Genomic DNA, 26,409 nt, shown 5'->3' on the forward strand with positions numbered 1-26,409 from the left:
TAGCAGCACACTCGCAACCTTTGTGTGTTGTTGCAAGGCTGCAGTTCCTGAGGTGTAAAAAGTCTAAACCTTTTCCAGATAACAGAATCTGCAGAATATTCCAAGACTTAATTGTCTGATCTCTAAGGCTTGACTGTGATCGATGAGGGCCTGCAGTCTTATGGGAGACATGGGAAAGGCCAGTTTGTTTATTCTGCACTTTCACTGTGGCAGTTTGATTTATACGGTGCTGGTTTCCACCTTGTACTGGGAGCCTTGCTAGGCAAATACAGTAAAAGCAATCTTAAGCAATGAATTTTAATGCACAGAAGAGAATTGGCTCCACATTTCACTGTTGGGCTGACCCTGAGATGGAAGTGCAGAGAGAATGGGTGAAGCTGGAAAAGAGATCAGACATTTTGTTTGTGGTTATAAAAATTGAGCTATGCCTTGAGAGGTTTTCCAGCAGCCCATCTTCTCATCCCCTGCTGTGGAAAATACAGTTTACTCTCTTAAGGCCCAGGGATTGACAGAACGGACCATTTCACCCGCTTTTCCGCGAGACAGTAATTTATGCAGATCTCAATTAAAACCTACTGTGACCTCATTAGGTCTTTTAGCTGGATCTAGAAAAGGATGGAGTTAATTAAAACCCATCTCAGTCAATGAGGTGGTTGGTAGCTCTCAGAGTACCACTCTGAGGGTAATCAATACCTAAGCATATCATTATGATTTACAGAAAGCATTTAACCATTACTCTAAATCAGTTTCCTTAGTCATGGGACAAAAGTAGCATGGGAAAAATAATAAATCCTCTGGTTGCTGCGGAAAGTAATAGTTCTCATTATATGTTAAATCAGCCCAAAACAAAACAAAGAGAGTCTTAGTATCTTTAGATTGAATCAGTTTGATTGCCATGGCAACTTAAACAAGATGAGATTAAAAAAAAAAAAGCTTTCTCTGTAGCTTAAAACACATCGAGATTAGACGGTTAGTTAAAAACCAATGCAAGCATGCAACACTAAAAGAAGAAAAGACCAGACAAAGATGAGGCTTTTGTTCTACTTAATAATTTAGGCAATTTCAATTCTCTGTTGTAGGAAAACCCAGGGACTGCTAGATTGAAAGCAGCTGTTTGACAAATGTTTTGTTTTGGTTTTTTTTACCTCCAAAGTAAATGTCTGTGTGTAGGATTAAAGTGAATGTGTCACAGTGAGATCATATTTGAGTAACAGCAGAGCCGCTTCAGGAATGGACAGGAATCAGTCTGGGCATTGATCATAACCCAGGTGTCAGTGCTGCTGCAGAGTGGCAGAGAGATTACCCAGAGTGCATTAAGAAGTGGAAAGACTGGCTGATCATTATAAGATAACATCTCACAGAAAAAGTACTGACAAAAAAAAATAAAAGAAGTCATTTTATTTTCTTCTTCTATTTAGAGGCTTCCAGTGGAGAGTTATTAAATCTATTACAACTCCTTTGAGAAGCCGCTTTTTGATCTGCTTGTTACAAAATCTCAGATCTTGCTACCTCTGTGAAACAACAGATAAGTAATACGTACAAAGCAGAGTCGGTTAGCCTCTGGCGACGGTAAAATATTGATTGATTTAATTGATAAAAGTTAGCTTAAAAAAAAAACATTTCCACCATAGATTGAATGTGATTTAAAATGCAAACTTAACAAAAAAAACAACTAAATGTTTCCACACAATATATTTAATTCCAAACATTAGTGCTGGAACTGGGTAAGAAACATTGAAGTTTAAAACTCCAATGAGCCATTTTTTGGGAAAAAGTTTGCTTATGATAATTTTATGAATTTTTGTACTCAAAGTGTTCAGGAGTTTTTAAATATTGGTGTTAATCAGTATGTTGCTTCAAAATGCTTGATTTATAGCAACCATGATAAAGATGTCTCCAGTATTGACTAAATGCTAACAGTGTTTGTAGGAGGGCAAGACAGTGAAAAACTACGTTAGCGCTCTTCAAGAAGTATATGCACAGAAATTGTAGATTTGAGGTCAATAACCTGATTAGGCAAATGGAAAAACAGTTAAGATGACAAGTCAAAGAAAACAGGAAAGGCTAAATCAGAAGAGTTTGGAAAAACTTCATCTGGCAAGTTCTTGGCAAATACTTTAACAGTTCCTGTATAATGTTTGCCAGTGTGAAACAGTGACAAGATCAAATCTTTGAACAACAATACATCACTTAAAAAGACTTCTGAAATTGCTATCAGTGAACAATATTCATCAGTTCGTCTGCAGAAAGCTAATTTACACCTCTACCATTTGAAGGAGGAGTATAAACAATCATGGATACTGCATTCTTTAGGCTTAATTGGAGATGGACAGATCAAAAGAGTGCACACATCAAAAGGTAGCATCTGTGATGGTGGGATGCGGGAGGATGGGGGCATTGGTGCACATGGCGTGGGCAACTCACTCAGATGTGAAAACACAATTAATGCTGACTGACGCATACAGGGTTTGGGGCAAACTGTTTTGTCATACGGACAACAACCACTTCAATTAAGAATTCTGTATTTCAGCAAGACAAACTCACATCAATTGTGGGAAAATAGGTTTAGGAGTTTCAAACTACTCTGGTAAAATAAACTGTTTGAATATTACTAATATACAGGTTCTTCTCAAAAAATTAGCATATTGTGATAAAGTTCATTATTTTCTATAATGTAATGATGAAAATTTAATATTCATATATTTTAGATTCATTGCACATTAACTGAAATATTTAAGGTCCTTTATTGTCTTAATACGGATGATTTTGGCATACAGCTCATGAAAACCCAAAATTCCTATCTCACAAAATTAGCATATTTCATCCGACCAATAAAAGAAAAGTGTTTTTAATACAAAAAACGTCAACCTTCAAATAATCATGTACAGTTATGCACTCAATACTTGGTCAGGAATCCTTTTGCAGAAATGACTGCTTCAATGCAGCGTGGCATGGAGGCAATCAGCCTGTGGCACTGCTGAGGTCTTATGGAGGCCCAGGATGCTTCGATAGCGGCCTTTAGCTCATCCAGAGTGTTGGGTCTTGAGTCTCTCAACGTTCTCTTCACAATATCCCACAGATTCTCTATGGGGTTCAGGTCAGGAGAGTTGGCAGGCCAATTGAGCACAGTGATACCATGGTCAGTAAACCATTTACCAGTGGTTTTGGCACTGTGAGCAGGTGCCAGGTCGTGCTGAAAAATGAAATCTTCATCTCCATAAAGCTTTTCAGCAGATGGAAGCATGAAATGCTCCAAAATCTCCTGATAGCTAGCTGCATTGACCCTGCCCTTGATAAAACACAGTGGACCAACACCAGCAGCTGACACGGCACCCCGGACCATCACTGACTGTGGGTACTTGACACTGGACTTCTGGCATTTTGGCATTTCCTTCTCCCCAGTCTTCCTCCAGACTCTGGCACCTTGATTTCCGAATGACATGCAGAATTTGGTTTCATCCGAAAAAAGTACTTTGGACGACTGGGCAACAGTCCAGTGCTGCTTCTCTGTAGCCCAGGTCTGGGGAATGCGGCACCTGTAGCCCATTTCCTGCACACGCCTGTGCACGGTGGCTCTGGATGTTTCTACTCCAGACTCAGTCCACTGCTTCCGCAGGTCCCCCAAGGTCTGGAATCGGCCCTTCTCCACAATCTTCCTCAGGGTCCGGTCACCTCTTCTCGTTGTGCAGCGTTTTCTGCCACACTTTTTCCTTCCCACAGACTTCCCACTGAGGTGCCTTGATACAGCACTCTGGGAACAGCCTATTCGTTCAGAAATTTATTTCTGTGTCTTACCCTCTTGCTTGAGGGTGTCAATAGTGGCCTTCTGGACAACAGTCAGGTTGGCAGTCTTACCCATGATTGGGATTTTGAGTGATGAACCAGGCTGGGAGTTTTAAAGGCGTCAGGAATCTTTTGAAGGTGTTTAGAGTTAACTCGTTGATTCAGATGATTAGGTTCATAGCTCATTTAGAGACCCTTTTAATGATATGCTAATTTTGTGAGACAGGAATTTTGGGTTTTCATGAGCTGTATGCCAAAATCATCCGTATTAAGACAATAAAAGACCTGAAATATTTCAGTTAGTGTGCAATGAATCTAAAATATATGAATGTTAAATTTTCATCATGACATTATGGAAAATAATGAACTTTATCACAATATGCTAATTTTTTGAGAAGGACCTGTAAATGGTGTAACAATTTGCATCCATTTGAACTTGGTGAGTTTAATCAGTATTCCTGTTTATAAAAGATGCAAGTTTAACAACATAAACACACCTAAACAAACACATTTTTTTTTAAATTCACTAAATAAGCTGATTTCTAACTAATTATCAAGATCATTTTGCTCTTCTTGTTGGTCCTACCATGTTACAAAAAAATAATAAAAACTGTTTTTTGATTAAAGCATAAAACATTGCTGAAATTGTATGAACAATTTCCAATATATTCTAACAAGGTGTAATGTGAACCTTTTCCCTGGAAACCACAGTTAAGATTTGCTGTTAACGAGAACTGCCTCAGGGTTGAAGCGCTCGGCTTGCTAGCAACTTTTACTTTAGCATTAGTTCTGTCACAAAATTAGCCACGTCTGGAAACAGATATTTATTCAAATAATGTGACATTTAGGGTTATTTCCTGACAGCCACAACTAAAATGTGCCATTCAATGCCTGCGACAGACTCAGGGTTAAGAGGCTAGTTTGCCTTTAGCATTAAGTTTAATTTTAGCACTAGTGCTGTTGCTGAAATAGTTTAAGTCAAATATAAACCTCAACTAAAAACAAACTTTTTCTCAGACTTTGTCGGAAGTTTGTAGCTGACTTTATGTACGTGTGCAGGGTCAGGGATACAGACACTGCCATGTTGTCCCCTAAGGCAGTAGATGTGTCCTTCATTATCTACGAGTGCTTTAAAGACAGACCTTCATCAAGTAAAGTGTGTTTATGTCAGGTGGGGGGGTTAGCTGATGGGTGCACAGGAGCTCCTGCCCTTCATTACATCAACAAAAAGATGCTCTGAAGTAAAGGCTATCCCCTTTCAGTTATCGCACAAGGAGACTCAATCAGGAATTAGGTCCTTAAAAGACTAAGAGATTGAACAGCATCAAATAGGCGAATCACACCATATGTCAACAGCCGCAGATTGCTGATACAGAATCAGCTATCTGACTTAATTTTAATTCATTTTTACATTCAGGAGATAAATATCTCCAGAATGCACATGGATATCATGATATTGGTTAACTCTGTTGCCAAAGGGTTTCATTTCTTTCGAGGCCGTTTAGAGGTTAAATCTGGCAAAGCACACTTTAGGAGGGAAAATTATGATTTGAATTTAAAGCAAACCAGCTAATAGTGCTTTATTAGTTTGTGTTCTGTGTTTTGTAGAACTCATAAAAATGTAACCAGGTCCACGTAGAGCATTATTGCTCACCATGAACCTAATAACCATCCAATATGCAGGAAGATGGGAATACTGTCAGCATGCAGCAGGATTTATGTGGCACCATTTCTGCTTTTTTCTTTCAGGGGCAGGGAGAGGCTTCAGCTCGGGGGACAACCATGGAGGGGGACTGTCTCAGCTGCATCAAGTACCTCATGTTTGTCTTCAATTTTCTCATCTTTGTAAGTACTTTTCATCTCTTTCTTAAATAAACTGGCAACCTGGCAACCTCTGAAGTTAGTGTCAGTCTAATGATTTAAGATGTGCTTCTAACTGCTCTATGCCCAACTGATTTAATGGACCCACATTTGCATTTCATTAGATGAAGCAATCTTGATTCTATCAAATTCTCTTTTGATTAAATTTTAGTGTGCTGACACACATCTGAGGCACACTGTGCCATATGGAGTTTGTGACTGACACCTGAGTTTATCAGTTTTGATAAAACAATCAAGGGTAATCCCGTTAGTCTGAGCCCTCCAACAGTGGTGGGGGAGGGTCAGAGCGGGTATGTTTGCGTCTTCTCCTGCTTTATTAGGCGCATCCAAACCGTTTAGAGACTCTGCTCACATGTGGTTGTTCAAGGCTGGGGTGATAACGTAACCAGTAGAGCAGAGAATGATCTCTGCAGCTAGCGCCATTTATTTTTACAGCTTTTTTTTTTTTTTTTTTTTTTTAATTCCAAAGCTCTGAAAATGGTTTCCAGTACTCATCATTCCCTATTTCCCTTGAGCTAAGGAATTTGTGTATTTTATACTACTGGAAGGAGAGGATTGCACTAGAAATGTTGGAGGTTCCAATCTTCTCCCCCTTACCTCATTATCTACTTTTCTTAATCACATGAGTCACTCCGTGGCGGAGGTAGATAGGATTTTAGTGAGGGAGGATGGTGCATTGAGCCGGTTGGGGAGTTTTTGAAGCAGGGTACTCACCATTACAAAAGCACTGAGAATGGAGCAACTCAGCCTGTGGAACTCGAGATGACGGTAACTTCTGTCACACAGTACAATGGATGATGCCAGACTGATCATTTGTTGCTGCAGCAAAAATATATACGACAGATTCGACAGAGATATCAGTCCGAAAATGATTGGAGAGCAGGCTTTGGGTGTGAATGTCCTTATTATTAGGATGAGGAAAAAGAAATTTCAGTGGAAGTGCTCATGGCTTTGCATTAAAGAACAGACATGCTGTTCCTAGATCGCCAACTAGACATTCACCAAAATGTTTTCAACTTGATTGGCCCTGATTGGTGATCTGGTGTTTGGAAGCTCAAAAATCTAACATTTGTTTCATCAGTAAACTCCACCTGTACTACCTGGTCCCAGTGACAGCATTCCACTTTAGTTTGGATGCTGCTACTGAAGAAGATTTGGGGTTGAAGTGCGATGTTGAGAAAATGAAGTCCGAGGAAGTATAGGAAGAAGCTATTTGAAAGGAAACATGTCTGGACATGTCGGCAGTTCATTGACATTTCTCTTCTTGGCCCAACACTGTTACCAGCTGGTCAAAGCTTTAAGCTCTAAGAAATCAGCCATATAATTCTGAAAGGTGCATCTCTAATGCCAGTTTACCTTTATAAGAGTGACAGGTGATGCTCCTTTAGTTTCCAGACCGTAACTGTCTGTGCTTTAAGCAACTGGAAACATTTCCAAACAGCCAGTATCTTATTTGTAAGCAAGGAAAAAATACAGGTCCTTCTCAAAATATTAGCATATTGTGATAAAGTTCATTATTTTCATAATGTCATGATGAAAATTTAACATTCACATATTTTAGATTCATTGCACACTAACTGAAATATTTCAGGTCTTTTATTGTCTTAATACGGATGATTTTGGCATACAGCTCATGAAAATCCAAAATTCCTATCTCACAAAATTAGCATATAATTAAAAGGGTCTCTAAACGAGCTATGAACCTAATCATCTGAATCAACGAGTTAACTCTAAACACCTGCAAAAGATTCCTGAGGCCTTTAAAACTCCCAGCCTGGTTCATCACTCAAAACCCCAATCATGGGTAAGACTGCCGACCTGACTGCTGTCCAGAAGGCCACTATTGACACCCTCAAGCAAGAGGGTAAGACACAGAAAGAAATTTCTGAACGAATAGGCTGTTCTCAGAGTGCTGTATCAAGGCACCTCAGTGGGAAGTCTGTGGGAAGGGAAAAGTGTGGCAGAAAACACTGCACAACGAGAAGAGGTGACCGGACCCTGAGGAAGATTGTGGAGAAGGGCCGATTCCAGACCTTGGGGGACCTGCGGAAGCAGTGGACTGAGTCTGGAGTAGAAACATCCAGAGCCACCGTGCACAGGCGTGTGCAGGAAATGGGCTACAGGTGCCGCATTCCCCAGGTCAAGCCACTTTTGAACCAGAAACAGCGGCAGAAGCGCCTGACCTGGGCTACAGAGAAGCAGCACTGGACTGTTGCTCAGTGGTCCAAAGTACTTTTTTCAGATGAAAGCAAATTCTGCATGTAATTCAGAAATCAAGGTGCCAGAGTCTAGAGGAAGACTGGGGAGAAGGAAATGCCAAAATGCCAGAAGTCCAGAGTCAAGTACCCACAGTCAGTGATGGTCTGGGGTGCCGTGTCTGCTGCTGGTGTTGGTCCACTGTGTTTTATCAAGGGCAGGGTCAATGCAGCTAGCTATCAGGAGATTTTGGAGCACTTCATGCTTCCATCTGCTGAAAAGCTTTATGGAGATGAAGATTTCATTTTTCAGCATGACCTGGCACCTGCTCACAGTGCCAAAACCACTGGTAAATGGTTTACTGACCATGGTATCACTGTGCTCAATTGGCCTGCCAACTCTCCTGACCTGAACCCCATAGAGAATCTGTGGGATATTGTGAAGAGAACGTTGAGAGACTCAAGACCCAACACTCTGGATGAGCTAAAGGCCGCTATCGAAGCATCCTGGGCCTCCATAAGACCTCAGCAGTGCCACAGGCTGATTGCCTCCATGCCACGCCGCATTGAAGCAGTCATTTCTGCAAAAGGATTCCCGACCAAGTATTGAGTGCATAACTGTACATGATTATTTGAAGGTTGACGTTTTTTGTATTAAAAACACTTTTCTTTTATTGGTTGGATGAAATATGCTAATTTTGTGAGATAGGAATTTTGGGTTTTCATGAGCTGTATGCCAAAATCATCCGTATTAAGACAATAAAAGACCTGAAATATTTCAGTTAGTGTGCAATGAATCTAAAATATATGAATGTTAAATTTTCATCATGACATTATGGAAAATAATGAACTTTATCACAATATGCTAATATTTTGAGAAGGACCTGTATAGTTGCTTTCTTTTTAGCCAGCTGACTGGGAGTGTGCAGTAACATGGGAAGGAGGGGCATCGCTGGGTTGTTGTATGCCAATTTTAGACAGAGAAAATGAAAAAACTCTGATTTTGCTTTCTCTGACATCTCAATGAAAGGATTTCTGTCTTACCTTTTCTTTGCTTTAAACATTTTTTGAAACCAGGTTTTTCAAACCATGCTTGACACCACTAAGCTGCCCATGACTATTGTCATGAAAAAGATATTTCCAATGCAGTACTTATTGTTGAATATTGTGTGGGATTTTGTTTTTTCTATATTGAGTTTTTTCTTTTTTGTCTCCTTCAGCTGGGGGGCTCATTCCTCCTGGGAGTGGGAGTGTGGGTGCTGGTGGACCCCACAGGGTTCAGGGAAATCGTAGCAGCCAACCCGCTACTTTTCACTGGTGTCTACATCATTTTGGGCATGGGAGGCATGCTCTTCCTCCTGGGCTTCCTGGGCTGCTGTGGAGCCATTCGTGAAAACAAGTGTCTGCTCCTCTTTGTGAGTCCATAGAAATGTTTCCTATTATGTTTTTTTTTTGTACTTTGGTATTTTCTCTGTCAGTTTTTGGAGTTTGAAACATCCAAAAGAGAAGTGGTACCTTTGTACCTGAAATCTTGTGTGATTTTTTTTTTTCCAAGAACCCTGTGTGCAATTCTTCTGACTCACCCGCCATCTGCTTTTGTGTTATTTTGTCTTATTACAGTTCTTCATGCTCATTCTGCTCATCTTCTTAGCAGAGCTGGCGGCTGCCATCCTTGCCTTCATATTCCGGGAGCATGTAAGTTGCATTAGTAAAAGGATTAATTCTCTTTAAAGAAGTGTCCAAAGGTGCTGGGAGTCAAAACACATCCTACTTTTTGACCTTACAAATTTTCTTGGCATTATTTTTGCATTCCCACTGTATTCAAAGTACATTCAAAGTACAGAAAATACATCAATAACTACTACAACACCAGAGATGGCAGTTTAAATCCCTGCATGATTTTTTCCTTTTCTAAACTAGATACCTTCATAACCTTTGATGCAGGCTGACAGCCAACAATGTGTTCACCGACTCTCTGGGCCAAAGCAGAGTAGCGATTTTCTGAAGAACTCACTTTCCTCTCTAAAATGTTCTTTTCCCAGCTGATGTTGCATCAACATGAATCATTTTTACTATTGTATTAGACTCATAGACTCCTCATGGTGTTCTTAGGGAGGCTTTTCACAGCCAGGGCCCCACTATAGTTCAAATACATGTTGTCAACAGAAAAGGTATTAATTGTTTTCCACTCCTACAGTGGCCAAAATAGGACCTTTTTCTGAACAAATTTATTGCTGTCCCTGGTAGAAAATTTGAAATAAATTTTTTTATTTCCATGACAAAATCTCACATTGGATATGTTTGGAAAATCCAGGCTTTAATTTAGCTTTCCTCTGTTGCCAAAACAAATTCATGTTAGGATTTTTTAACAAAATTACCAGTTAGTAGCCCTGGTGTCAGCAGTTAGTGTTTTTCTATAACATTTCACGTGGTTGGAGCATACAGAGAGATGGACCTTTGCACCATTTCTCTAGATTATCCTGGGTTCTCTCCGTGTGCTATTCTTTAAGCTCAACACCCAGGTTAGGTACAGGATATATGTTGGAGAACCGAGAAGCTCAGGAAACACGGTTCATTTTATTTCTGTTGAAGCATATTTCTATGTTGATTTTGCCTTATGTTTTGAACTATTATCCTGTTGAAAGACCCAGTGGTGACAAATATTTCTTTTAAACATGGTATTTGAAAGAGTTCATCATGTCATGCTCTCTAACGTGGTTCTGGGACCTTTAGAAGAAAAACAGACCCACAGCATTACATATGCTTCACTTTTCTTTACAGTGGGTATTAGGTGTTTCTCTCATATTCATCCTTTCTTTTTATACTAGTCTCACCTGGAGACAAGCTGCCTCTGAGCTCCTATTGACCACTCGGAAATTACACATGGAGACAACAATATACCACACAGCTGTAAACTTTTAGAAATGATCCCAACAGTTTGGCACGACAACAGGTTTGGCGACGTAGGAAGAGTAGTCGTCTTGCAGTCAGAAGGTTGTGGGTTCGATTCCAGCTTCCTCCTGCCATATGTTGATGTGCCCCTGGGCAAGGCACTTAACCTCAAGTTGCCTACCGATCTGCATACCGGTGTATGAATGTGTGAGCGTTAGTGAGTGCAATTGGGTGAATGTGGCTCTAGTGTAAAGTGCTTTGAGCGGTATGTATGACTGGAAAAGCGCTATATGAGTTCAGTCCATTTACCACTCTTTTCAAAGTGGTAACGGTGGACGATTTCAGTGTAGCGATCCTGTGGTTGGCCGAGCAAATGCTTCATATTTAAATTAAATATCTTATCTTCTTACTTTTCTTAAAGAAATGATTTCTAAATATTGTTTTCGCTTTTCATTGCTGCCGCTGGCTGGTCACACAAAATCAGGGCTGTAACAGAGGCAGGTTTATTTCTGCCACCTCGCAGCATTGGACCTTTAACAAACACAGCCTCATTGTAGACCCCCTCCAGTTTTGTGAAAGGGGCTACAGCCTAATCTGACCAAAGCACAAAGTTCTAGTTAAAGTATAGTAGCAAACTCCACATTGTTACATTTCTGATGGTAAGACAAAAAAGGCATCTCTTCCAAACAACTACTTACCATGATGTCTGATGGTTATGGAGACTTGTTGACTCCAAGATACCACTCTTTGCAGCAGCTCTCTGTCAGCTGCATATCCTTTACCAGTACCAATAACCTGACCACATCTGTATAGAATTTGTCTTTGAACACTACAATAACATGAAATAGTACAATCAGATGTTGAGGTAAACTGACCTGCCTGTTGCACATGTATCAGTTGAAGATGAGTATCCATGATGCCAATGGTGTCCACAGAAGTTTGGTTTGGTCTGTCTTCATTGAACCTTTGTTTGATGCATCTTTAGTGGCCCTTTTATTAACCCGTTTCTTCTGGTTGCTGATTTAGCTGACCCGAGAGTACTTCACCAAGGAGCTGAAGAGTCATTATTATGGCTACAACAACAGCGACGTCTTCACCTCCACATGGAATGCCATCATGACCACGGTGAGCAACAAAGGGCTTACACCACGGTAGCTTTTACCTCACCCTGTGCTGCCAGTCTGTAGAAGCATGCAGGCTCAGAGCTAACTGGCTATTTTAAAGATAAACCTTTTATGTCTAGGTCAATATTTATGCTCGGTAAGCGCCTGCACACAGCTGACCACAGGTCATTGCACAAATAGGTGCCCTGCATAACAACTTCTCCTCCTTTTCAGTTTGACTGCTGCGGAGTGAACAGCCCAGAGGATTTTAAGGACAGCCTGTTCAGGCTAATCAACCAGAATCACATGGTGCCAGAAGCCTGCTGCCAGCGCATCCTTCAGAACGGAGAGAGGGTCTATTCCAGCCAGGAGCAGTGCTTAACAGGCAATATGATGTTCCGCAATAACAAGGTAACTTCTGGCATCATCTATGTTAACCTCTTCGCTTTTCCCCTCTCAGCCTCATGGTAGACCTCCTCCAGGCTTAATTAGAGCAGAAAAGAGTAGATAAATGCATTCAGGGACCGTCTGACTCTGCCATGTCTTATTAGCGCTGTTCTGTGTCTGGGTGTCACGGTAGGTCATGTGCAACACACAGATGGCAGCTTATAGATGAGCCTGTCCATACATGTTTATGATAGAGATTTTTATGGAGGATATATGAGTTCAAAAATAAAGCCTGGTAAGAACATAAAAATAAAGCGTATTGAGAATAGAAATATTTGAAAATTCCCCACTGAATGTGTTATTTCATATGTGCAAAGCGAGCCTTGAGTGTAATTACAGTGATAACAGGTACAGGGAGATTTTTAACAGCAGCCCTTTCCCTCCACCTGTTGTTTTTCATGCCATCAGAACAATGAAGAGATATTCAGTGTGTGTGGCTCGCACTGCTTATTCACACAAAGAGCCCTCATTAAAAGGCTGCAGGCCCTGCTTCCCACTCGTTCAGCAGGGCCTTTGTTCCCAGCCTCACTCAGTTGAAGCTGTGATGTTCCTTTAACTATCTCTGTAATTGTGCAAATTTATACCGTATTGATTCACTGCCGAATATGACATCCACGTGTGTCCACAGGGCTGTTACTCTGCCGTGGTCGACTACTTTGAGCTGTACATCTACGTTGCTGGAGCCATGGCTATTGTAGTGCTCACCATTGAGGTAGGAAGGACTTTTAAAATGTGCCGCATTTTTTCTGCCTCCCAAATGATCAGAATATCTGTTTCAGAAATTTGGAATTGTGTATAAATTGGAGGCAACTAACTTGTCAATGCAATCTAATCTGGCTGTGGACAGATCGCCATCTTGCGGTGATGCTTGGTATTACATGAAGATTATTTATATTTTGTTTAAATAACATTTTTCTTTTTTTAAAGCCAAGATTCAGTTGCTATAAAAAGCATTAAAGTGTATACTTAATTACAGTAAAACAGATTAATACTCTTAGGTTTGCAGTGCCTTAGAAAGAATTCATACTCTTGAATTTTCCACAATGTAACAACCTTCAAGCTTCAATGTATTTTACTGAGATTTCATGTGACCAACACTAAGTAGCACATAAATGTAAGGTGGATAGAAACATAGTCCCAGCAATCTGTGTTGTGCATTTGTATTCAACCCCCTGAGTCAATACTTTGTACCTTTTGTTACAGTTAGAATGAAAGTCTTTTGAGGTAGGTATGTCTCTACCATGGAAATCTTGAGATGTTTTTTTTTTTTTTTTTATTGGGGCAAGATAGCTCAAGTTGAGGCTGATAGGACTGAAAGTGTCACTTAACACTAAGTTTGGAACTGCAAGTCACCTCTTCATAACTTTAGCAGCTGGTTTACCAGCTTTCTGAGAAATACAATAGCTGTTCTTTAATTTAAAATCAATGGAACTTTCCTCAAGTAGATATTTATGAGAAATGACAAGTTATCTTTTTCAAATGGGTCATGTAGCCTTTGGGGACAGATTTTACTTAGCTGGTCAGAAGGCAAACATCACTCTTTGGCTTGTTAAGGTTGCTGAATCCTGGACATAAACTCCCCAAAATTGCATTAGACATAAAGTGACAAAATGTAAAATACTTTTGGGTGCAACTACCTTTTCATGGCGCTGTACAGTCAGGTCAGTAAATATTGGAACATTGACTCAATTCTCATGTTTTTGGCTCTATAAACCACCACAATAGATTTGAAATAAAACAACCAAGATGGGCTTAAACTGCAAACTTTCAGCTTTAATTTGAGGGTATTTACATCCAAGTTAGGTGAAAGGTGTAGGAATTGCAGCCGTTATAATGGGGGCCTCCCATTTTCAAGGGACCAAAAGTAATGGGACAATTGGCTGCTCAGCTGTTCCATTGCCAGGTGTGTGCTCTTCCCTCATTATTCCATTCATGAGGAGCAGATGAAACGTCCAGAGTCCATTTCAAGAGTGATATTTGCATTTTGCATGCTGTTGCTGTTAATTCTCAAAATGAGTTTCAAAGAGCTATCACCATCAGTGAAGCAAGCCATCATTAGGCTGTGAAATCAAAACAAACTCATCAGAGAGATAGCAAAAATATTAGGTGTGGCCAAATCAAAACAAAGAACACACCGGTGAGTTCAACAACACCAAAAGATGCGGAAGACAACGGAAGACAAATGTGGTGGATGGCGGAAGAATTATTTTCCTGGTGAAGAAAAACCCCTTCACAACAATAGACCAGGTCAAGAACACTCTCCATGAGGTAGGCGTATGTGTGTCAAAGTCAACAATCAAGAGAAGACATCATTAAAGAGAATACAGAGGATTCACCACAAGATGTAAATCTTTGGTGAGCTTCAAAAACAGGGAGGCCAGATTAGAGTTTGCCAAAAAACATCTAAAAACCTTTACAGTTTTGGAACAACATCCTATAGATAGATGAGACAAAGATCAACTTGTACCAAAGTGATGGGAGGAGAAGAGTATGGAGAAAGAAAGGAACTGCTCATGAATCAAAACATGCCACCTCATCAGTGAAGCATGGTGGTAACGTCATGGCATGGGCTTGTATGGCTACCCATGGAACTGGTTCCCTTGTATTTATTGATGACGTGACTGCTGACAAAAGCAGCAGGATGAATTCTGAAGTGTTCCAATATTATCTGCTCATATTCAGCCAGATGTTTCCGAACTCATCGGACGTTGCTTCACAGTGCAGATGGACAACAACTTGAAGCATACTGCGAAAGCCACAAAAGAGCTTTTTAAGGCAAAGAAGTGGAACGTTATTCAATGGCCAAGTCAATCACCTGACCTGGATTCGTCTGAGCATGCATTTCACTTGCTGATAACAAAACTGAAGGGAAAATTTGGACTTTATTGACAGGCCAATAACGTCCATATGACTTCCAATTTGCAGTTTGCAATTAACCATGTAGGGAGTGCAGCAGACACACGGAAAAAAGTGCTCTGATCAGACGAGATAAATGGAAGTACAATGGTCTCATTAAAATCAGACATTTTTTAGACATTGAATTTACACTGCTGAATGCCAAGAACAAGCAGGAACTAAAGCCATTTGCAGTAGAGGCCTGGCAGAGCATCACCAGGGATGAAACCCAGCATCTGGTGACGTTTGTGCTTTCTAGACTTTTGGCTGTGACTGACTGCAGAGGATTTGTGGCCAATATTGAAAAGGGAAACTTTGATTTTTAAGTGTTACTTTGGCCCATTACTTTTGGTCCCTTGAAAAGTGGGAGGCGCACATTCAAACGGTTGTAATTCCTACACCCTTAACCTGATTTGGATGTAGATACCCTCAAATTAAGGCTGAAAGTCCGCAGTTTAAGCACATCTTGGTTATTTCATTTCAAATCTATTGAGGTGGTTCAGAGAGCCAAGAAGATATGAATTGAGTTGATGTCCCAATATTAATGGACCTGACTGTATATTCATACAAATCTGCCTGAAAAGCACCTAGAGTTTATCTTTAAAGATCATGTGAACACGGTTAAAGGAGACACTAAATGCAGATGAAATTGTATTCATTTTCTGTCAATGAAGACCAACGACAAAAAGAAATATGTAAAATAATAAAGTAACATTTAAAAGTATGTTCCAGTGAGTTAGAGTAATTAGATTTATTTAGTCATAAATTAAATTTACCTCAGCTATTTTGGTTCAAATAATTAAATCATCTGACCGTTTTCTTTGTTCTTTCCTCCAGCTTTTTGCCATGGTCTTTGCGATGTGTCTCTTCCGGGGAATCCAGTAGAAGTACGTCATTTGCAGACTTCTTTTTTTCTTGAACAAAAAGGGAATTCAGGAGAAAAGAACAAAGTGGACATTTGTAAATTTGTGGATCTCCTTTTTTTATTGTCTTATTGGTTAAAAAAAAAAAAAAAAAAAAAGCAAACTCTTGTACTTCACAGCTGGACTCTTGAGGTACTGGGTGGCAAAAGAAAACCAGACACAGGAACCACTTAGAAAGTTTAAAATCAAAGATAAAAAAAAAATGTTTGTCCGTAAAGTGAAATCAGTAATTTGTGGACCAGGTCTAGCACAGACTGGGTGTGAAGCAGGCCGAGGAGGAACACCAGGTGGAGCCTGAGCAGAAGGCACTGCACTGACTTTTGGATGAAGAATATTTATATAAGAGTTGCGATGGCTTAACTGTATAAACCGTGTTTCATGTGCACTCTGAATGGTAACCTGTCCCATTTTCTTACTGTATACTGTAAGTAACCTCCTTCCTCCACATGCCCTTTTTTTACTGCTACATCTCTCAAATGCTGTATCATGATGTAGGCTCTCATATCAGTGTGTGTGTGTGTGTGCTGGATGTTTGCGAGCATGTGAACTCCCTCCATGACCCCTGCCAAGCCAACAAAAAAAAATTCTGTTCATATGGTGATTGTTTATTGCATTAGAAATGTGGTTTTAGGTGGTGACATGTTTGTGTATGAATTTGTATTAGATTGTTGAAAGGTCTGTGATATAAATGGCATTTTAAATTATTGGTTTTGTGTGTTTCTTGTTCTGTTTCCACAATCTCACAGGGAACCCGATCTATAATGATCCCAAAAGGAAAGGATGATGCTTTACAGCATAATTTAAACAGGAAATATTAATTTATTGCCTTCTCTTGTGCTTAAATGTTCTGGTATCCATCATGTTTAATACAAAAAGGAAAAAGTCCTAGTGTGTTTTTTTTTCCTCAGACTAAATTGTAAAATCTATTTTCTCACCAGTCTATGAAAAGAGACATTTTTCAAACGTGACAGTTATATTATTTTCCCTGTATGGATGATTGGTTCATTTTCCTCATCAAATCATTCCTCTCTGCCAAACTCCCTTGACATTTGAAGAATTGAAACACAAATGATGAGTAGTGATATTTGTTGATGAGCCAAATACAAAAAAAATCCCAGCGGTGTCCACAAATTGCTCTTGGCTTCATTGTAACTAAATCAATTTCACCTTGATTGTCTTAGCGGATCGATTTTTTTTCCTCCTCTTTTTTTTATGTGAGAAAAGATGGAACATGAGGCCATGATGGCAACAGAGCAGAGAAACAACATAGTTTCTAAAACCCCTGTGGAAACCAAAGCAAATTCAATTTATTGTGGTATAGCAGATCGAATACAAGCATTACTCGCACCAGCAAAGTAGCAGTGATATTATTGCCTAAAGTTCTGCAAACATCAAAGCCTTTCAATGTTACTTTTTAAGTTAGATTAAAACAAATGTCAAATTTTATAGCGTCCTCATTTTACATGACACAAGGTCACATTTGACATTTTAGTAAACTTTTACTTTCTTTTGTTTAACGCTGTAACTAGATGCTGGAAAAGTTATTGATGATGATATCCCAATTTAGATTATATCATTGAGTTAGCTTTATTACTTTAAAACTTCCTGTCTCAGCTAAATTTGGTGCACTTCACCAGAAGGTCAGACATTCGCAGGCAAGTCTTTGCAGGTGAATTTCTGCAGTTGTATTTTTTCCGGTATATTCTTATGGACAGAAACTTGTGCCATCAGAAACTGAATTTGAATTGGTCAGACTGAATCTGTATTTGTGTAATTTGAAATTAAATGTATTGGTTTGAAAAATTATTTCACCAAATTTGATTTTAAGCTGAATTCATTTGCTTTGAAAATGTATTTTGTTGTATTAAAAATTCAGTTTGATTACTTTAACTTTCAGGCGAAAGGTTCCCAAAATTCAGTTTTTTTGTCACACATGCGGGTCCTTGAGGATAGCCATGGATTATTCAAACACAAATTCGTCGATTTACGTCTCACATCAAGTTAAACTTCCTTTACCGCATTTTGACCTGGAGCAATGCAGTGTAGGCCTACTTCAGCTTGTTATGTGAATCGGTCAAACAGTAACACTTATGCTACCTGTAGCTATTTGCTAAACATACCAGAATAGCATAGTGTGCCACCGGTGTTATGTCGATCTGCATTTATCTTGCCATTACCTGAGCGTAACCTATGTTGCCTAGCAACAGTGTTAGTGTGAAGCAGAGAGCTGTGAAGCTGAACAAATGGAATCTGAGGGTTAATACCGCTGTCTACACTGTAAATAACATGTTTTTATTTACCCCTTTACACATTCCTGATGGCTTATAATCCTATTTTGTTGTGTTGCTTAACTCCAACGCATTTGCGGCAGTAGCTGTCTGGTGATTTTAACCAAGCTTCACTCTCTGCTACACTTCCAACGTTTCAACAGTTTGTCAGCTGCTCTACCAGAAAAAACAAAACGTTGGATTTGTTTTATCCAAATGTCAAGGACTTATACATCTCTAAAGGAAGACCTCCTCTAGGCAAATCAGATCACAATCCTGTTTTTCTCTGCTCAAAACATAGGCCCCTTGTTCAGAGGCAAAGAGGACTGTGAGAAAATGGTCACAGGAAGCTGAAGAAGCCCTGCAAGGTTGCTTTGAGGCTACAGACCTGGACGCACAGTTCAAGCCACATGGAGAGGACATCAATGCCATGACTGAGTGTATGACCGAATATATAAACTTCTGTGTGGATAACACCATCCCCACCAGAACGGTGAGCTGCTTCCCCAATAACAACCAGTGACAATAAGGACCTGATAAACAAGGTGTATGCCATCATACACCTGCTTCAACAAACCCACTGTCATCTGGACAAAGCCAGCAGCACTGTGAGGATCATGTTCTTTGATTTTTCCAGTGCATTTAATACAATCCAACCTGATCTGCTTTGTCAGAAACTCCAGAAGGCTCAGGTGGAGGCCTCAACAATCTCCTGGATCAAAGACTACCTGACAAACAGACCACAGTTTGTGAGACTGAAGGGTTGTGAGTCTAACCAGTTAGTCAGCAGCACAGGAGCACCACAGGGGACTGTACTCTCACCATTCCTTTTCACTCTGTACACCTCAGACGTCCAGTACAAGACAGACTCCTGTCATCTGCAGAAATACTCGGATTATTCTACAGTCGTGGGGTGGATCAGAGATGGAAAAGAAGTTGATTACAGGAAGGTGGTGGACCGCTTTGGGGCATGGTGGGGAAACAATCATCTCATTTTGAACGTGATTAAAACAAAGGAGATGATTGTAGATTTTAAGAGAAACAGGAATACACTAAACACTATTCCCATCATGGGAGAAGACGTGGAGGTGGTGGAGGAGTATAAATACCTCGGTGTTCACCTGGACAACAGACTAGAGTGGAGATGCAACTGTGAACCCGTCTCCAAGAAGGGACAGAGCAGACTGTACTTCTTGAGGAACCTTAGGTCCTTCAGTGTTTGCAGCAAGATGCTGCATATCGTCTATAAGTCAATTGTGGAGTGTGATCTCTTCTACCATCATCTGCTGGGGTAGCAGCATCAGAGCCAGGGACTTGATAAACAAGAAAAAAAGAGCCTTCAGAGAGGGAGCCAGGGAATTATTGAGGAGTATACAGAAGCAACTTAAAGTCAAGATAAAGGACAGCAAGGTGTACAAGAAGAAGCTGGAGAGCAAGCTCCAGCAAAACAATATCAGATGTGTGGTCAGGGATGAAGAAGATCACAGATTTGAAAACGTTCAACAAGCTAATATAGAACGCTGGCTCTGTTCTGGGGACTCATCAAGAACCTCTGGAGATCAGTGTGCAAAAAGGATTCTTCATAAAATGAACATTATGGAGAACCCTGAGCATCCTCTTCATGAGACTATTGTACAACAACAGTGTCTTCAGTCAGAGGCTTCTTCAGGTCTGCTGTAAGCGAGACCGCTACAGGAGATCCTTCCTGCCCACAGCAATCAGCATCTACAACAGCTTTGAAGAAACCTGCGTAATATGAGCTACAAAAACATTTAATTTCCTATTGGGATGAATAAAGTATTTCTGAATTGAATTGAATTTTATGATCTTGTTTATTCAGCTATTTAAAATGTTCAAAATAATTATTGTGTTCATAGATAAAAATCTAACTCCGTAGTGAAAAATAACGTTTGTTTAATTTGTAAAACTCAAACGCTAATATTTTAACTTTAGGGACAATGTTTAATTGCATTTATTTCTATAATTAATTGAATAAAGCAAACATTGACATTAGATTTCATCTGACTGAATTGTATCCGTGTTTAACTTCCACCCTATGGGGAAACCTAGCGGGAGTTTAAAAACAATGTGCCGGGGGTCAGCTGTTCTCTCGAGGTTTAGCACACCTCAACCGCCCGGTCAGCTGACAGCGGCCGAGGCGACCCGGCTGCTGTTGGCAAATCGTCGGAGCACTTGTGCATAATCAGATATTTCAGGCTTACATTCTCATATAAAAATATTCATTTTGTGTCACAGAATGTGCAATAAAACCAATTTCATTTACAGCTTTTTTCTCTCTTCGGGCCTATGCTACTTCCGTTTAAACAATCTTCTTCAACCCGCAATGAATCATGGGACATGGTGGGCCACGGAGGATACACACCGTGCGGGTTACGTGCGGGAGGATACACACCGTGCGGGTATTGGGACAGGGCACCCATCCTTCCAACCCTGTCCCCCACACTACACCCCAGCGCCATAGAAAGAGAGAGTTACGACACTCTTTGAACTCGCCGATAGGCGGTCACGTGGTTCATGTAGTTCTCAATAGTTCCAAACATCTCAGTGGTGTCAGTCAAGTTGAACGGCTTCAGGCGTGACATAACGCAAAAAGCGAATTTTTTCACTCTTTCCTGCGACTTTTGGTAATTAAATAATAATGAACTGATTACTGGTTACTAAATCATAATTGGAAAATCCAAACAGAAGTAACAATACCTATTATAAATGCTCTTTCTGATCTCCTCCGCATGCTAGCACATGCTAGCATGGGATGCTATAACTGTATTCTGTGCCAGCAGTTAAGAGCTCTGATCAAACTTACCTTCGGATCTACATCCTATACTACGTGGAAAGATCTATTGCCTATGTATTTAAAAAAAATATATCCAAAGATTACAGATGGAAAATGAGCAGAATTAAAATGTTATTTAAAAATTAAATAATTTTTAAATGAATGAGGAAAATATGTAGCTGTATGAAAATATGACTATTTCTACGGCGCTGCTACACCCTACGCCCCTCTATGAAGTGTTTACTTTGTACAAGTGCATGTAAGGGTTGAAGTGCGGGTATAGGGACAGGGTCTGAGGAACGCATTTGGAGGAGCCTTCGAAGTTGGATAGCCTTCGTCGCCTCACCATGACGTAATTGGCTTACAAATGCAACCTTGAAAGGATGCCACTGTGAATCGGTGAATCTGTGTTTGCTTAATCTGTGGCTTCAATGACCCGGGTGTGACACAAAAACTCAATTTTGGAACTGAAATTGAGTAATAGAACTTAAAGTGAAAGTAATCAAACTGAATTTTCAATAGACCGATCTACAGTTTCAAAGAAAAATGAAATTTGAAATTCAGTTTCAAACCATTCAGGTTCAAACCTTTCAATTCAGTTTCAATTTAGTGAAATTCATTTTCAAACCATTGCATTTAATTTCAAATCACACAAATACAGATTCAGTCTGAGTAAATCAGATTCAGTTTCTGATTGCACAGGTTTCTGCCCATAAATTCATGCTGGCGAATTTTAAGTACAAAAAGAAAATATCACATACATAGGACAGGATAAAAATTAAGTTTCATAAATTGAATGTCTAAAAAAATGCCTGATTCTAATAAGATTATGTTTTTTTCTTCCATAGAGATAACAATGTAACTTTTTGTCTGGTTAAAAACCACTACTTCACACCACCCTTAACACATCCCCATGGTAAAACATACAGGGGTTGGACAATGAAACTGAAACACCTGTCATTTTAGTGTGGGAGGTTTCATGGCTAAATTGGACCAGCCTGGTAGCCAGTCTTCATTGATTGCACATTGCACCAGTAAGAGCAGAGTGTGAAGGTTCAATTAGCAGGGTAAGAGCACAGTTTTGCTCAAAATATTGAAATGCACACAACATTATGGGTGACATACCAGAGTTCAAAAGAGGACAAATTGTTGGTACATGTCTTGATGGCGTATTTGTGACCAAGATAGCAAGTCTTTGTGATGTATCAAGAGCCACGGTATCCAGGGTAATGTCAGCATACTACCAAGAAGGACGAATCACATCCAACAGGATTAACTGTGGATGCAAGAGGAAGCTGTCTGAAAGGGATGTTCGGGTGCTAACCCGGATTGTATCCAAAAAACATAAAACCACGGCTGCCCAAATCACGGCAGAATTAAATGTGCACCTCAACTCTCCTGTTTCCACCAGAACTGTCCGTCGGGAGCTCCACAGGGTCAATATACACGGCCGGGCTGCTATAGCCAAACCTTTGGTCACTCATGCCAATGCCAAACGTCGGTTTCAATGGTGCATGGAGCGCAAATCTTGGGCTGTGGACAATGTGAAACATGTATTGTTCTCTGATGAGTCCACCTTTACTGTTTTCCCCACATCCAGGAGAGTTACGGTGTGGAGAAGCCCCAAAGAAGCGTACCACCCAGACTGTTGCATGCCCAGAGTGAAGCATGGATCAGTGATGGTTTGGGCTGCCATATCATGGCATTCCCATGGCCCAATACGTGTGCTAGATGGGCGCGTCACTGCCAAGGACTACCGAACCATTCTTGAGGACCATGAATTGACGCTGTATTGGCCACAAAAGGAGGCCTTACACCATACTAATAAATTATTGTGGTCTAAAACCAGGTGTTTCAGTTTCATTGTCCAACCCCTGCAGATATGGCAGTACCAAGATGGGAACAAGAGAATTTTGAAAATCATGGATTAACTAATTATGTGTTGGTCAGTCACTTTAAAATCTCCTAAAAATATATTACATTTTGTGGTTTTAACTTATACAAATGTTCAAGATAAAAAAAAATCCTTGATACTTTACTGCTACTTTTCAGGGATAACTGTGACAAATCTTGCAAGCACCAACAGGCTATATACTTATAGTTTGTCTTTGAACAGAGACATCCAAGCAAGGTTAAATGAGTTACTGTATTGTGTTTCCTCCCTATTTATTTGGCAAACATTATCAGTTAGTCTTTAGATTATGAATGTCTCTTGATACATTAAATTCCTTTTGCCTACAGTCATGAAACTTGATAAAATGCAAAGGATGTATAAACATATTCCCATAGCAGAAGAATGTGCACACTTTTCCTAACCAGACAAAACTGGGCAGACTGGTAAAAATACATCAGTGATCTTAAGTCATGCACAAGAAATGTTGAAGGTTTTTTATCCTAGACAAAAGCAAACAGCTTATTTCGCATATAGATGCCAGTCCTTATAAAGTGTTGGCTTTTTTGCTGCATCTAAACATGACTGTTCCAATAGGACATTCTTTATGGTTCCAACTTAATTTGTTTCTTCAATATTCTATAAAAGGTTTATACAGTGTACTTTTATTGGACCTATTTTATCCTGTATCATATGAACACGTTTGTGTTTCGGCCTTTTGATCACCCCTTGATGGGAGGAAAAAAAGTGCAGGAAAAGCCGACACAGCAGAACATGTGATCACAATTTCCTTAACAAGCTTTTCCAGAAACACTCCTCCATGCTGGTGTGGATAGTCGTTGCGGTCAAAGTGAAGTGAACAATGTGGCAGCTGACTTCTTTTAGTTTTTCCTGCCTCATTACCATATACTGGAGCTCATTAGAGTCACCTTGAGCAAGATGGAACTGTGCAGCTTTGTTTCTGGTATTATGTACACACAGAGCAATGGAGAAATGGCCGCAAAGCAATAAACAGAGGTGTTGGGTGAGCTGTACCTCTACTGAATCATACACAAAGGATGCAGTCAAAAGTTTAAGAGAAGTAAAAGCTCACAATGGTATTATTGTTTTTGTATTCCGATTGTGACCCAAATTTAATCTTGCCTTCTTTTTAATTATTATATTAGCATATCATTGCATGTACATTTAGAAACAGCATATAAGGACATTGTACTTTTTGCGTATTGTCATGTAATATGTTAGAAATGTACGTCAAATAGAAGCTGAACAATTCAGCTTTGCGTTTTCTTTATTTTCCACAAGAGGCCAGTAGCATCCCAGGCATGTTTGGGCTTCTGCAGGTAAATTTGCTTTTTTTGCCTCAATTAGCAGCAGGAAGACATTTTAACAATTTTTAAGCTGTACAATGTAGACATGTAATTTAATTCATCATTAGATCATTAGAGTCATTGTAGAAGATGTTGTTTTAATATAGAGAAGCTATCTTTTAGCTACTATGGAAATGCATTCCTTCTGCAGCCCTGCAAGGATTAAAAGGCATACGGCATAAGTTTTACAACTTTCCTATTTAATACTTGTAGTTAATTGTTTCAGTAGTTATATTCATTGAAATGGCCAAAATCAATAAATGTGTAGTGAAAAAAATATTTATAATTTGAAAATGAGGTGAGGAAAAAGATCATGCACAAGCCACCCAAGAACACAGCAGAATGTTACATTAGTGATGTTATGTTTTGGAACAAGGTACTCAATGTAGATTCCTAGTTGAATTTGAGTTCATGAAGTAAATGGTAAATGGCCTGCACTTGCAGAGGTTGGACAATGAAACTGAAACACCTGGTTTTAGACCACAATAATTTATTAGTATGGTGTAGGGCCTCCTTTTGCGGCCAATACAGCATCAATTCGTCTTGGGAATGACATATACAAGTTCTGCACAGTGGTCAGAGGGATTTTAAGCCATTCTTCTTGCAGGATAGTGGCCAGGTCACTACGTGATACTGGTGGAGGAAAACGTTTCCTGACTCTCTCCTCCAAAACACCCCAAAGTGGCTCAATAATATTTAGATCTGGTGACTGTGCAGGCCATGGGAGATGTTCAACTTCACTTTCATGTTCATCAAACCAATCTTTCACCAGTCTTGCTGTGTGTATTGGTGCATTGTCATCCTGATACACGGCACCGCCTTCAGGATACAATGTTTGAACCATTGGATGCACATGGTCCTCAAGATTGGTTCGGTAGTCCTTGGCAGTGACGCGCCCATCTAGCACATGTATTGGGCCAAGGGAATGCCAAGATATGGCAGCCCAAACCATCACTGATCCACCCCCATGCTTCACTCTGGGCATGCAACAGTCTGGGTGGTACGCTTCTTTGGGGCTTCTCCACACCGTAACTCTCCCAGATGTGGGGAAAACAGTAAAGGTGGACTCATCAGAGAACAATACATGTTTCACATTGTCCACAGCCCAAGATTTGTGCTCCTTGCACCATTGAAACCGACGTTTGGCATTGGCATGAGTGACCAAAGCTTTTGGCTATAGCAGCCCGGCCGTGTATATTGACCCTGTGGAGCTCCCGACGGACAGTTCTGGTGGAAACAGGAGAGTTGAGGTGCACATTTAATTCTGCCATGATTTGGGCAGCCGTGGTTTTATGTTTTTTGGATACAATCCGGGTTAACACCCGAACATCCCTTTCAGACAGCTTCCTCTTGCATCCACAGTTAATCCTGTTGGATGTGATTCGTCCTTCTTGGTGATACGCTGACATTACCCTGGATACCGTGGCTCTTGATACATCACAAAGACTTGCTGTCTTGGTCACAGATGCGCCAGCAAGACATGCACCAACAATTTGTCGTCTTTTGAACTCCGGTATGTCACCCATAATGTTGTGTGCATTTCAATATTTTGAGCAAAACTGTGCTCTTACCCTGCTAATTGAACCTTCATATTCTGCTCTTACTGGTGCAATGTGCAATCAATGAAGACTGGCTACCAGGTTGGTCCAATTTAGCCATGAAACCTCCCACACTAAAATGACAGGTGTTTCAGTTTCATTGTCCAACCCCTGTATATAGCGCTTTATGACGTCCCCAGAGACCCCAAAGCAATTTATGCACACCCATTCATATACACAATCACACACTGACAGTGGTGAGTTACATTGTAGCCACAGCTGCCCTGGGGCAGACAGACAGAAGTGAGGCTGCCATACAAGCAACAACCCACTGGCTACATGGCGAACCTCTACCACGCCACCATTGCCCCACAGTATAAAAAAGTGAAGATTTATATTGTAAATCATAAAGTAAGGCAGAGGAATTTAGGAG

General features: G+C 40.2%; 1 protein-coding gene across 1 annotated transcript in view; it reads left to right on the top strand.

Moving 5' to 3' along the window:
- The window catches only part of LOC124860585 (tetraspanin-18-like), a 65,295-nt gene extending 48,472 nt beyond the window's left edge, over nucleotides 1-16,823 (top strand). Inside the window, exons 3-9 of the mRNA XM_047354016.1 lie at nucleotides 5,533-5,628; nucleotides 9,080-9,274; nucleotides 9,480-9,554; nucleotides 11,778-11,876; nucleotides 12,089-12,265; nucleotides 12,930-13,013; nucleotides 16,034-16,823. Of these exons, the coding sequence (XP_047209972.1) occupies nucleotides 5,533-5,628; nucleotides 9,080-9,274; nucleotides 9,480-9,554; nucleotides 11,778-11,876; nucleotides 12,089-12,265; nucleotides 12,930-13,013; nucleotides 16,034-16,081 (774 nt within the window). The 3' untranslated portion in view covers nucleotides 16,082-16,823. The remainder of the gene's footprint in view (nucleotides 1-5,532; nucleotides 5,629-9,079; nucleotides 9,275-9,479; nucleotides 9,555-11,777; nucleotides 11,877-12,088; nucleotides 12,266-12,929; nucleotides 13,014-16,033) is intronic.
- The last annotated feature ends 9,586 nt before the right edge of the window (nucleotides 16,824-26,409 follow it).

This window comes from Girardinichthys multiradiatus, chromosome 2, assembly GCF_021462225.1.
Source record: "Girardinichthys multiradiatus isolate DD_20200921_A chromosome 2, DD_fGirMul_XY1, whole genome shotgun sequence".
In the NCBI taxonomy this organism is placed as follows: Eukaryota; Metazoa; Chordata; class Actinopteri; order Cyprinodontiformes; family Goodeidae; genus Girardinichthys; species Girardinichthys multiradiatus.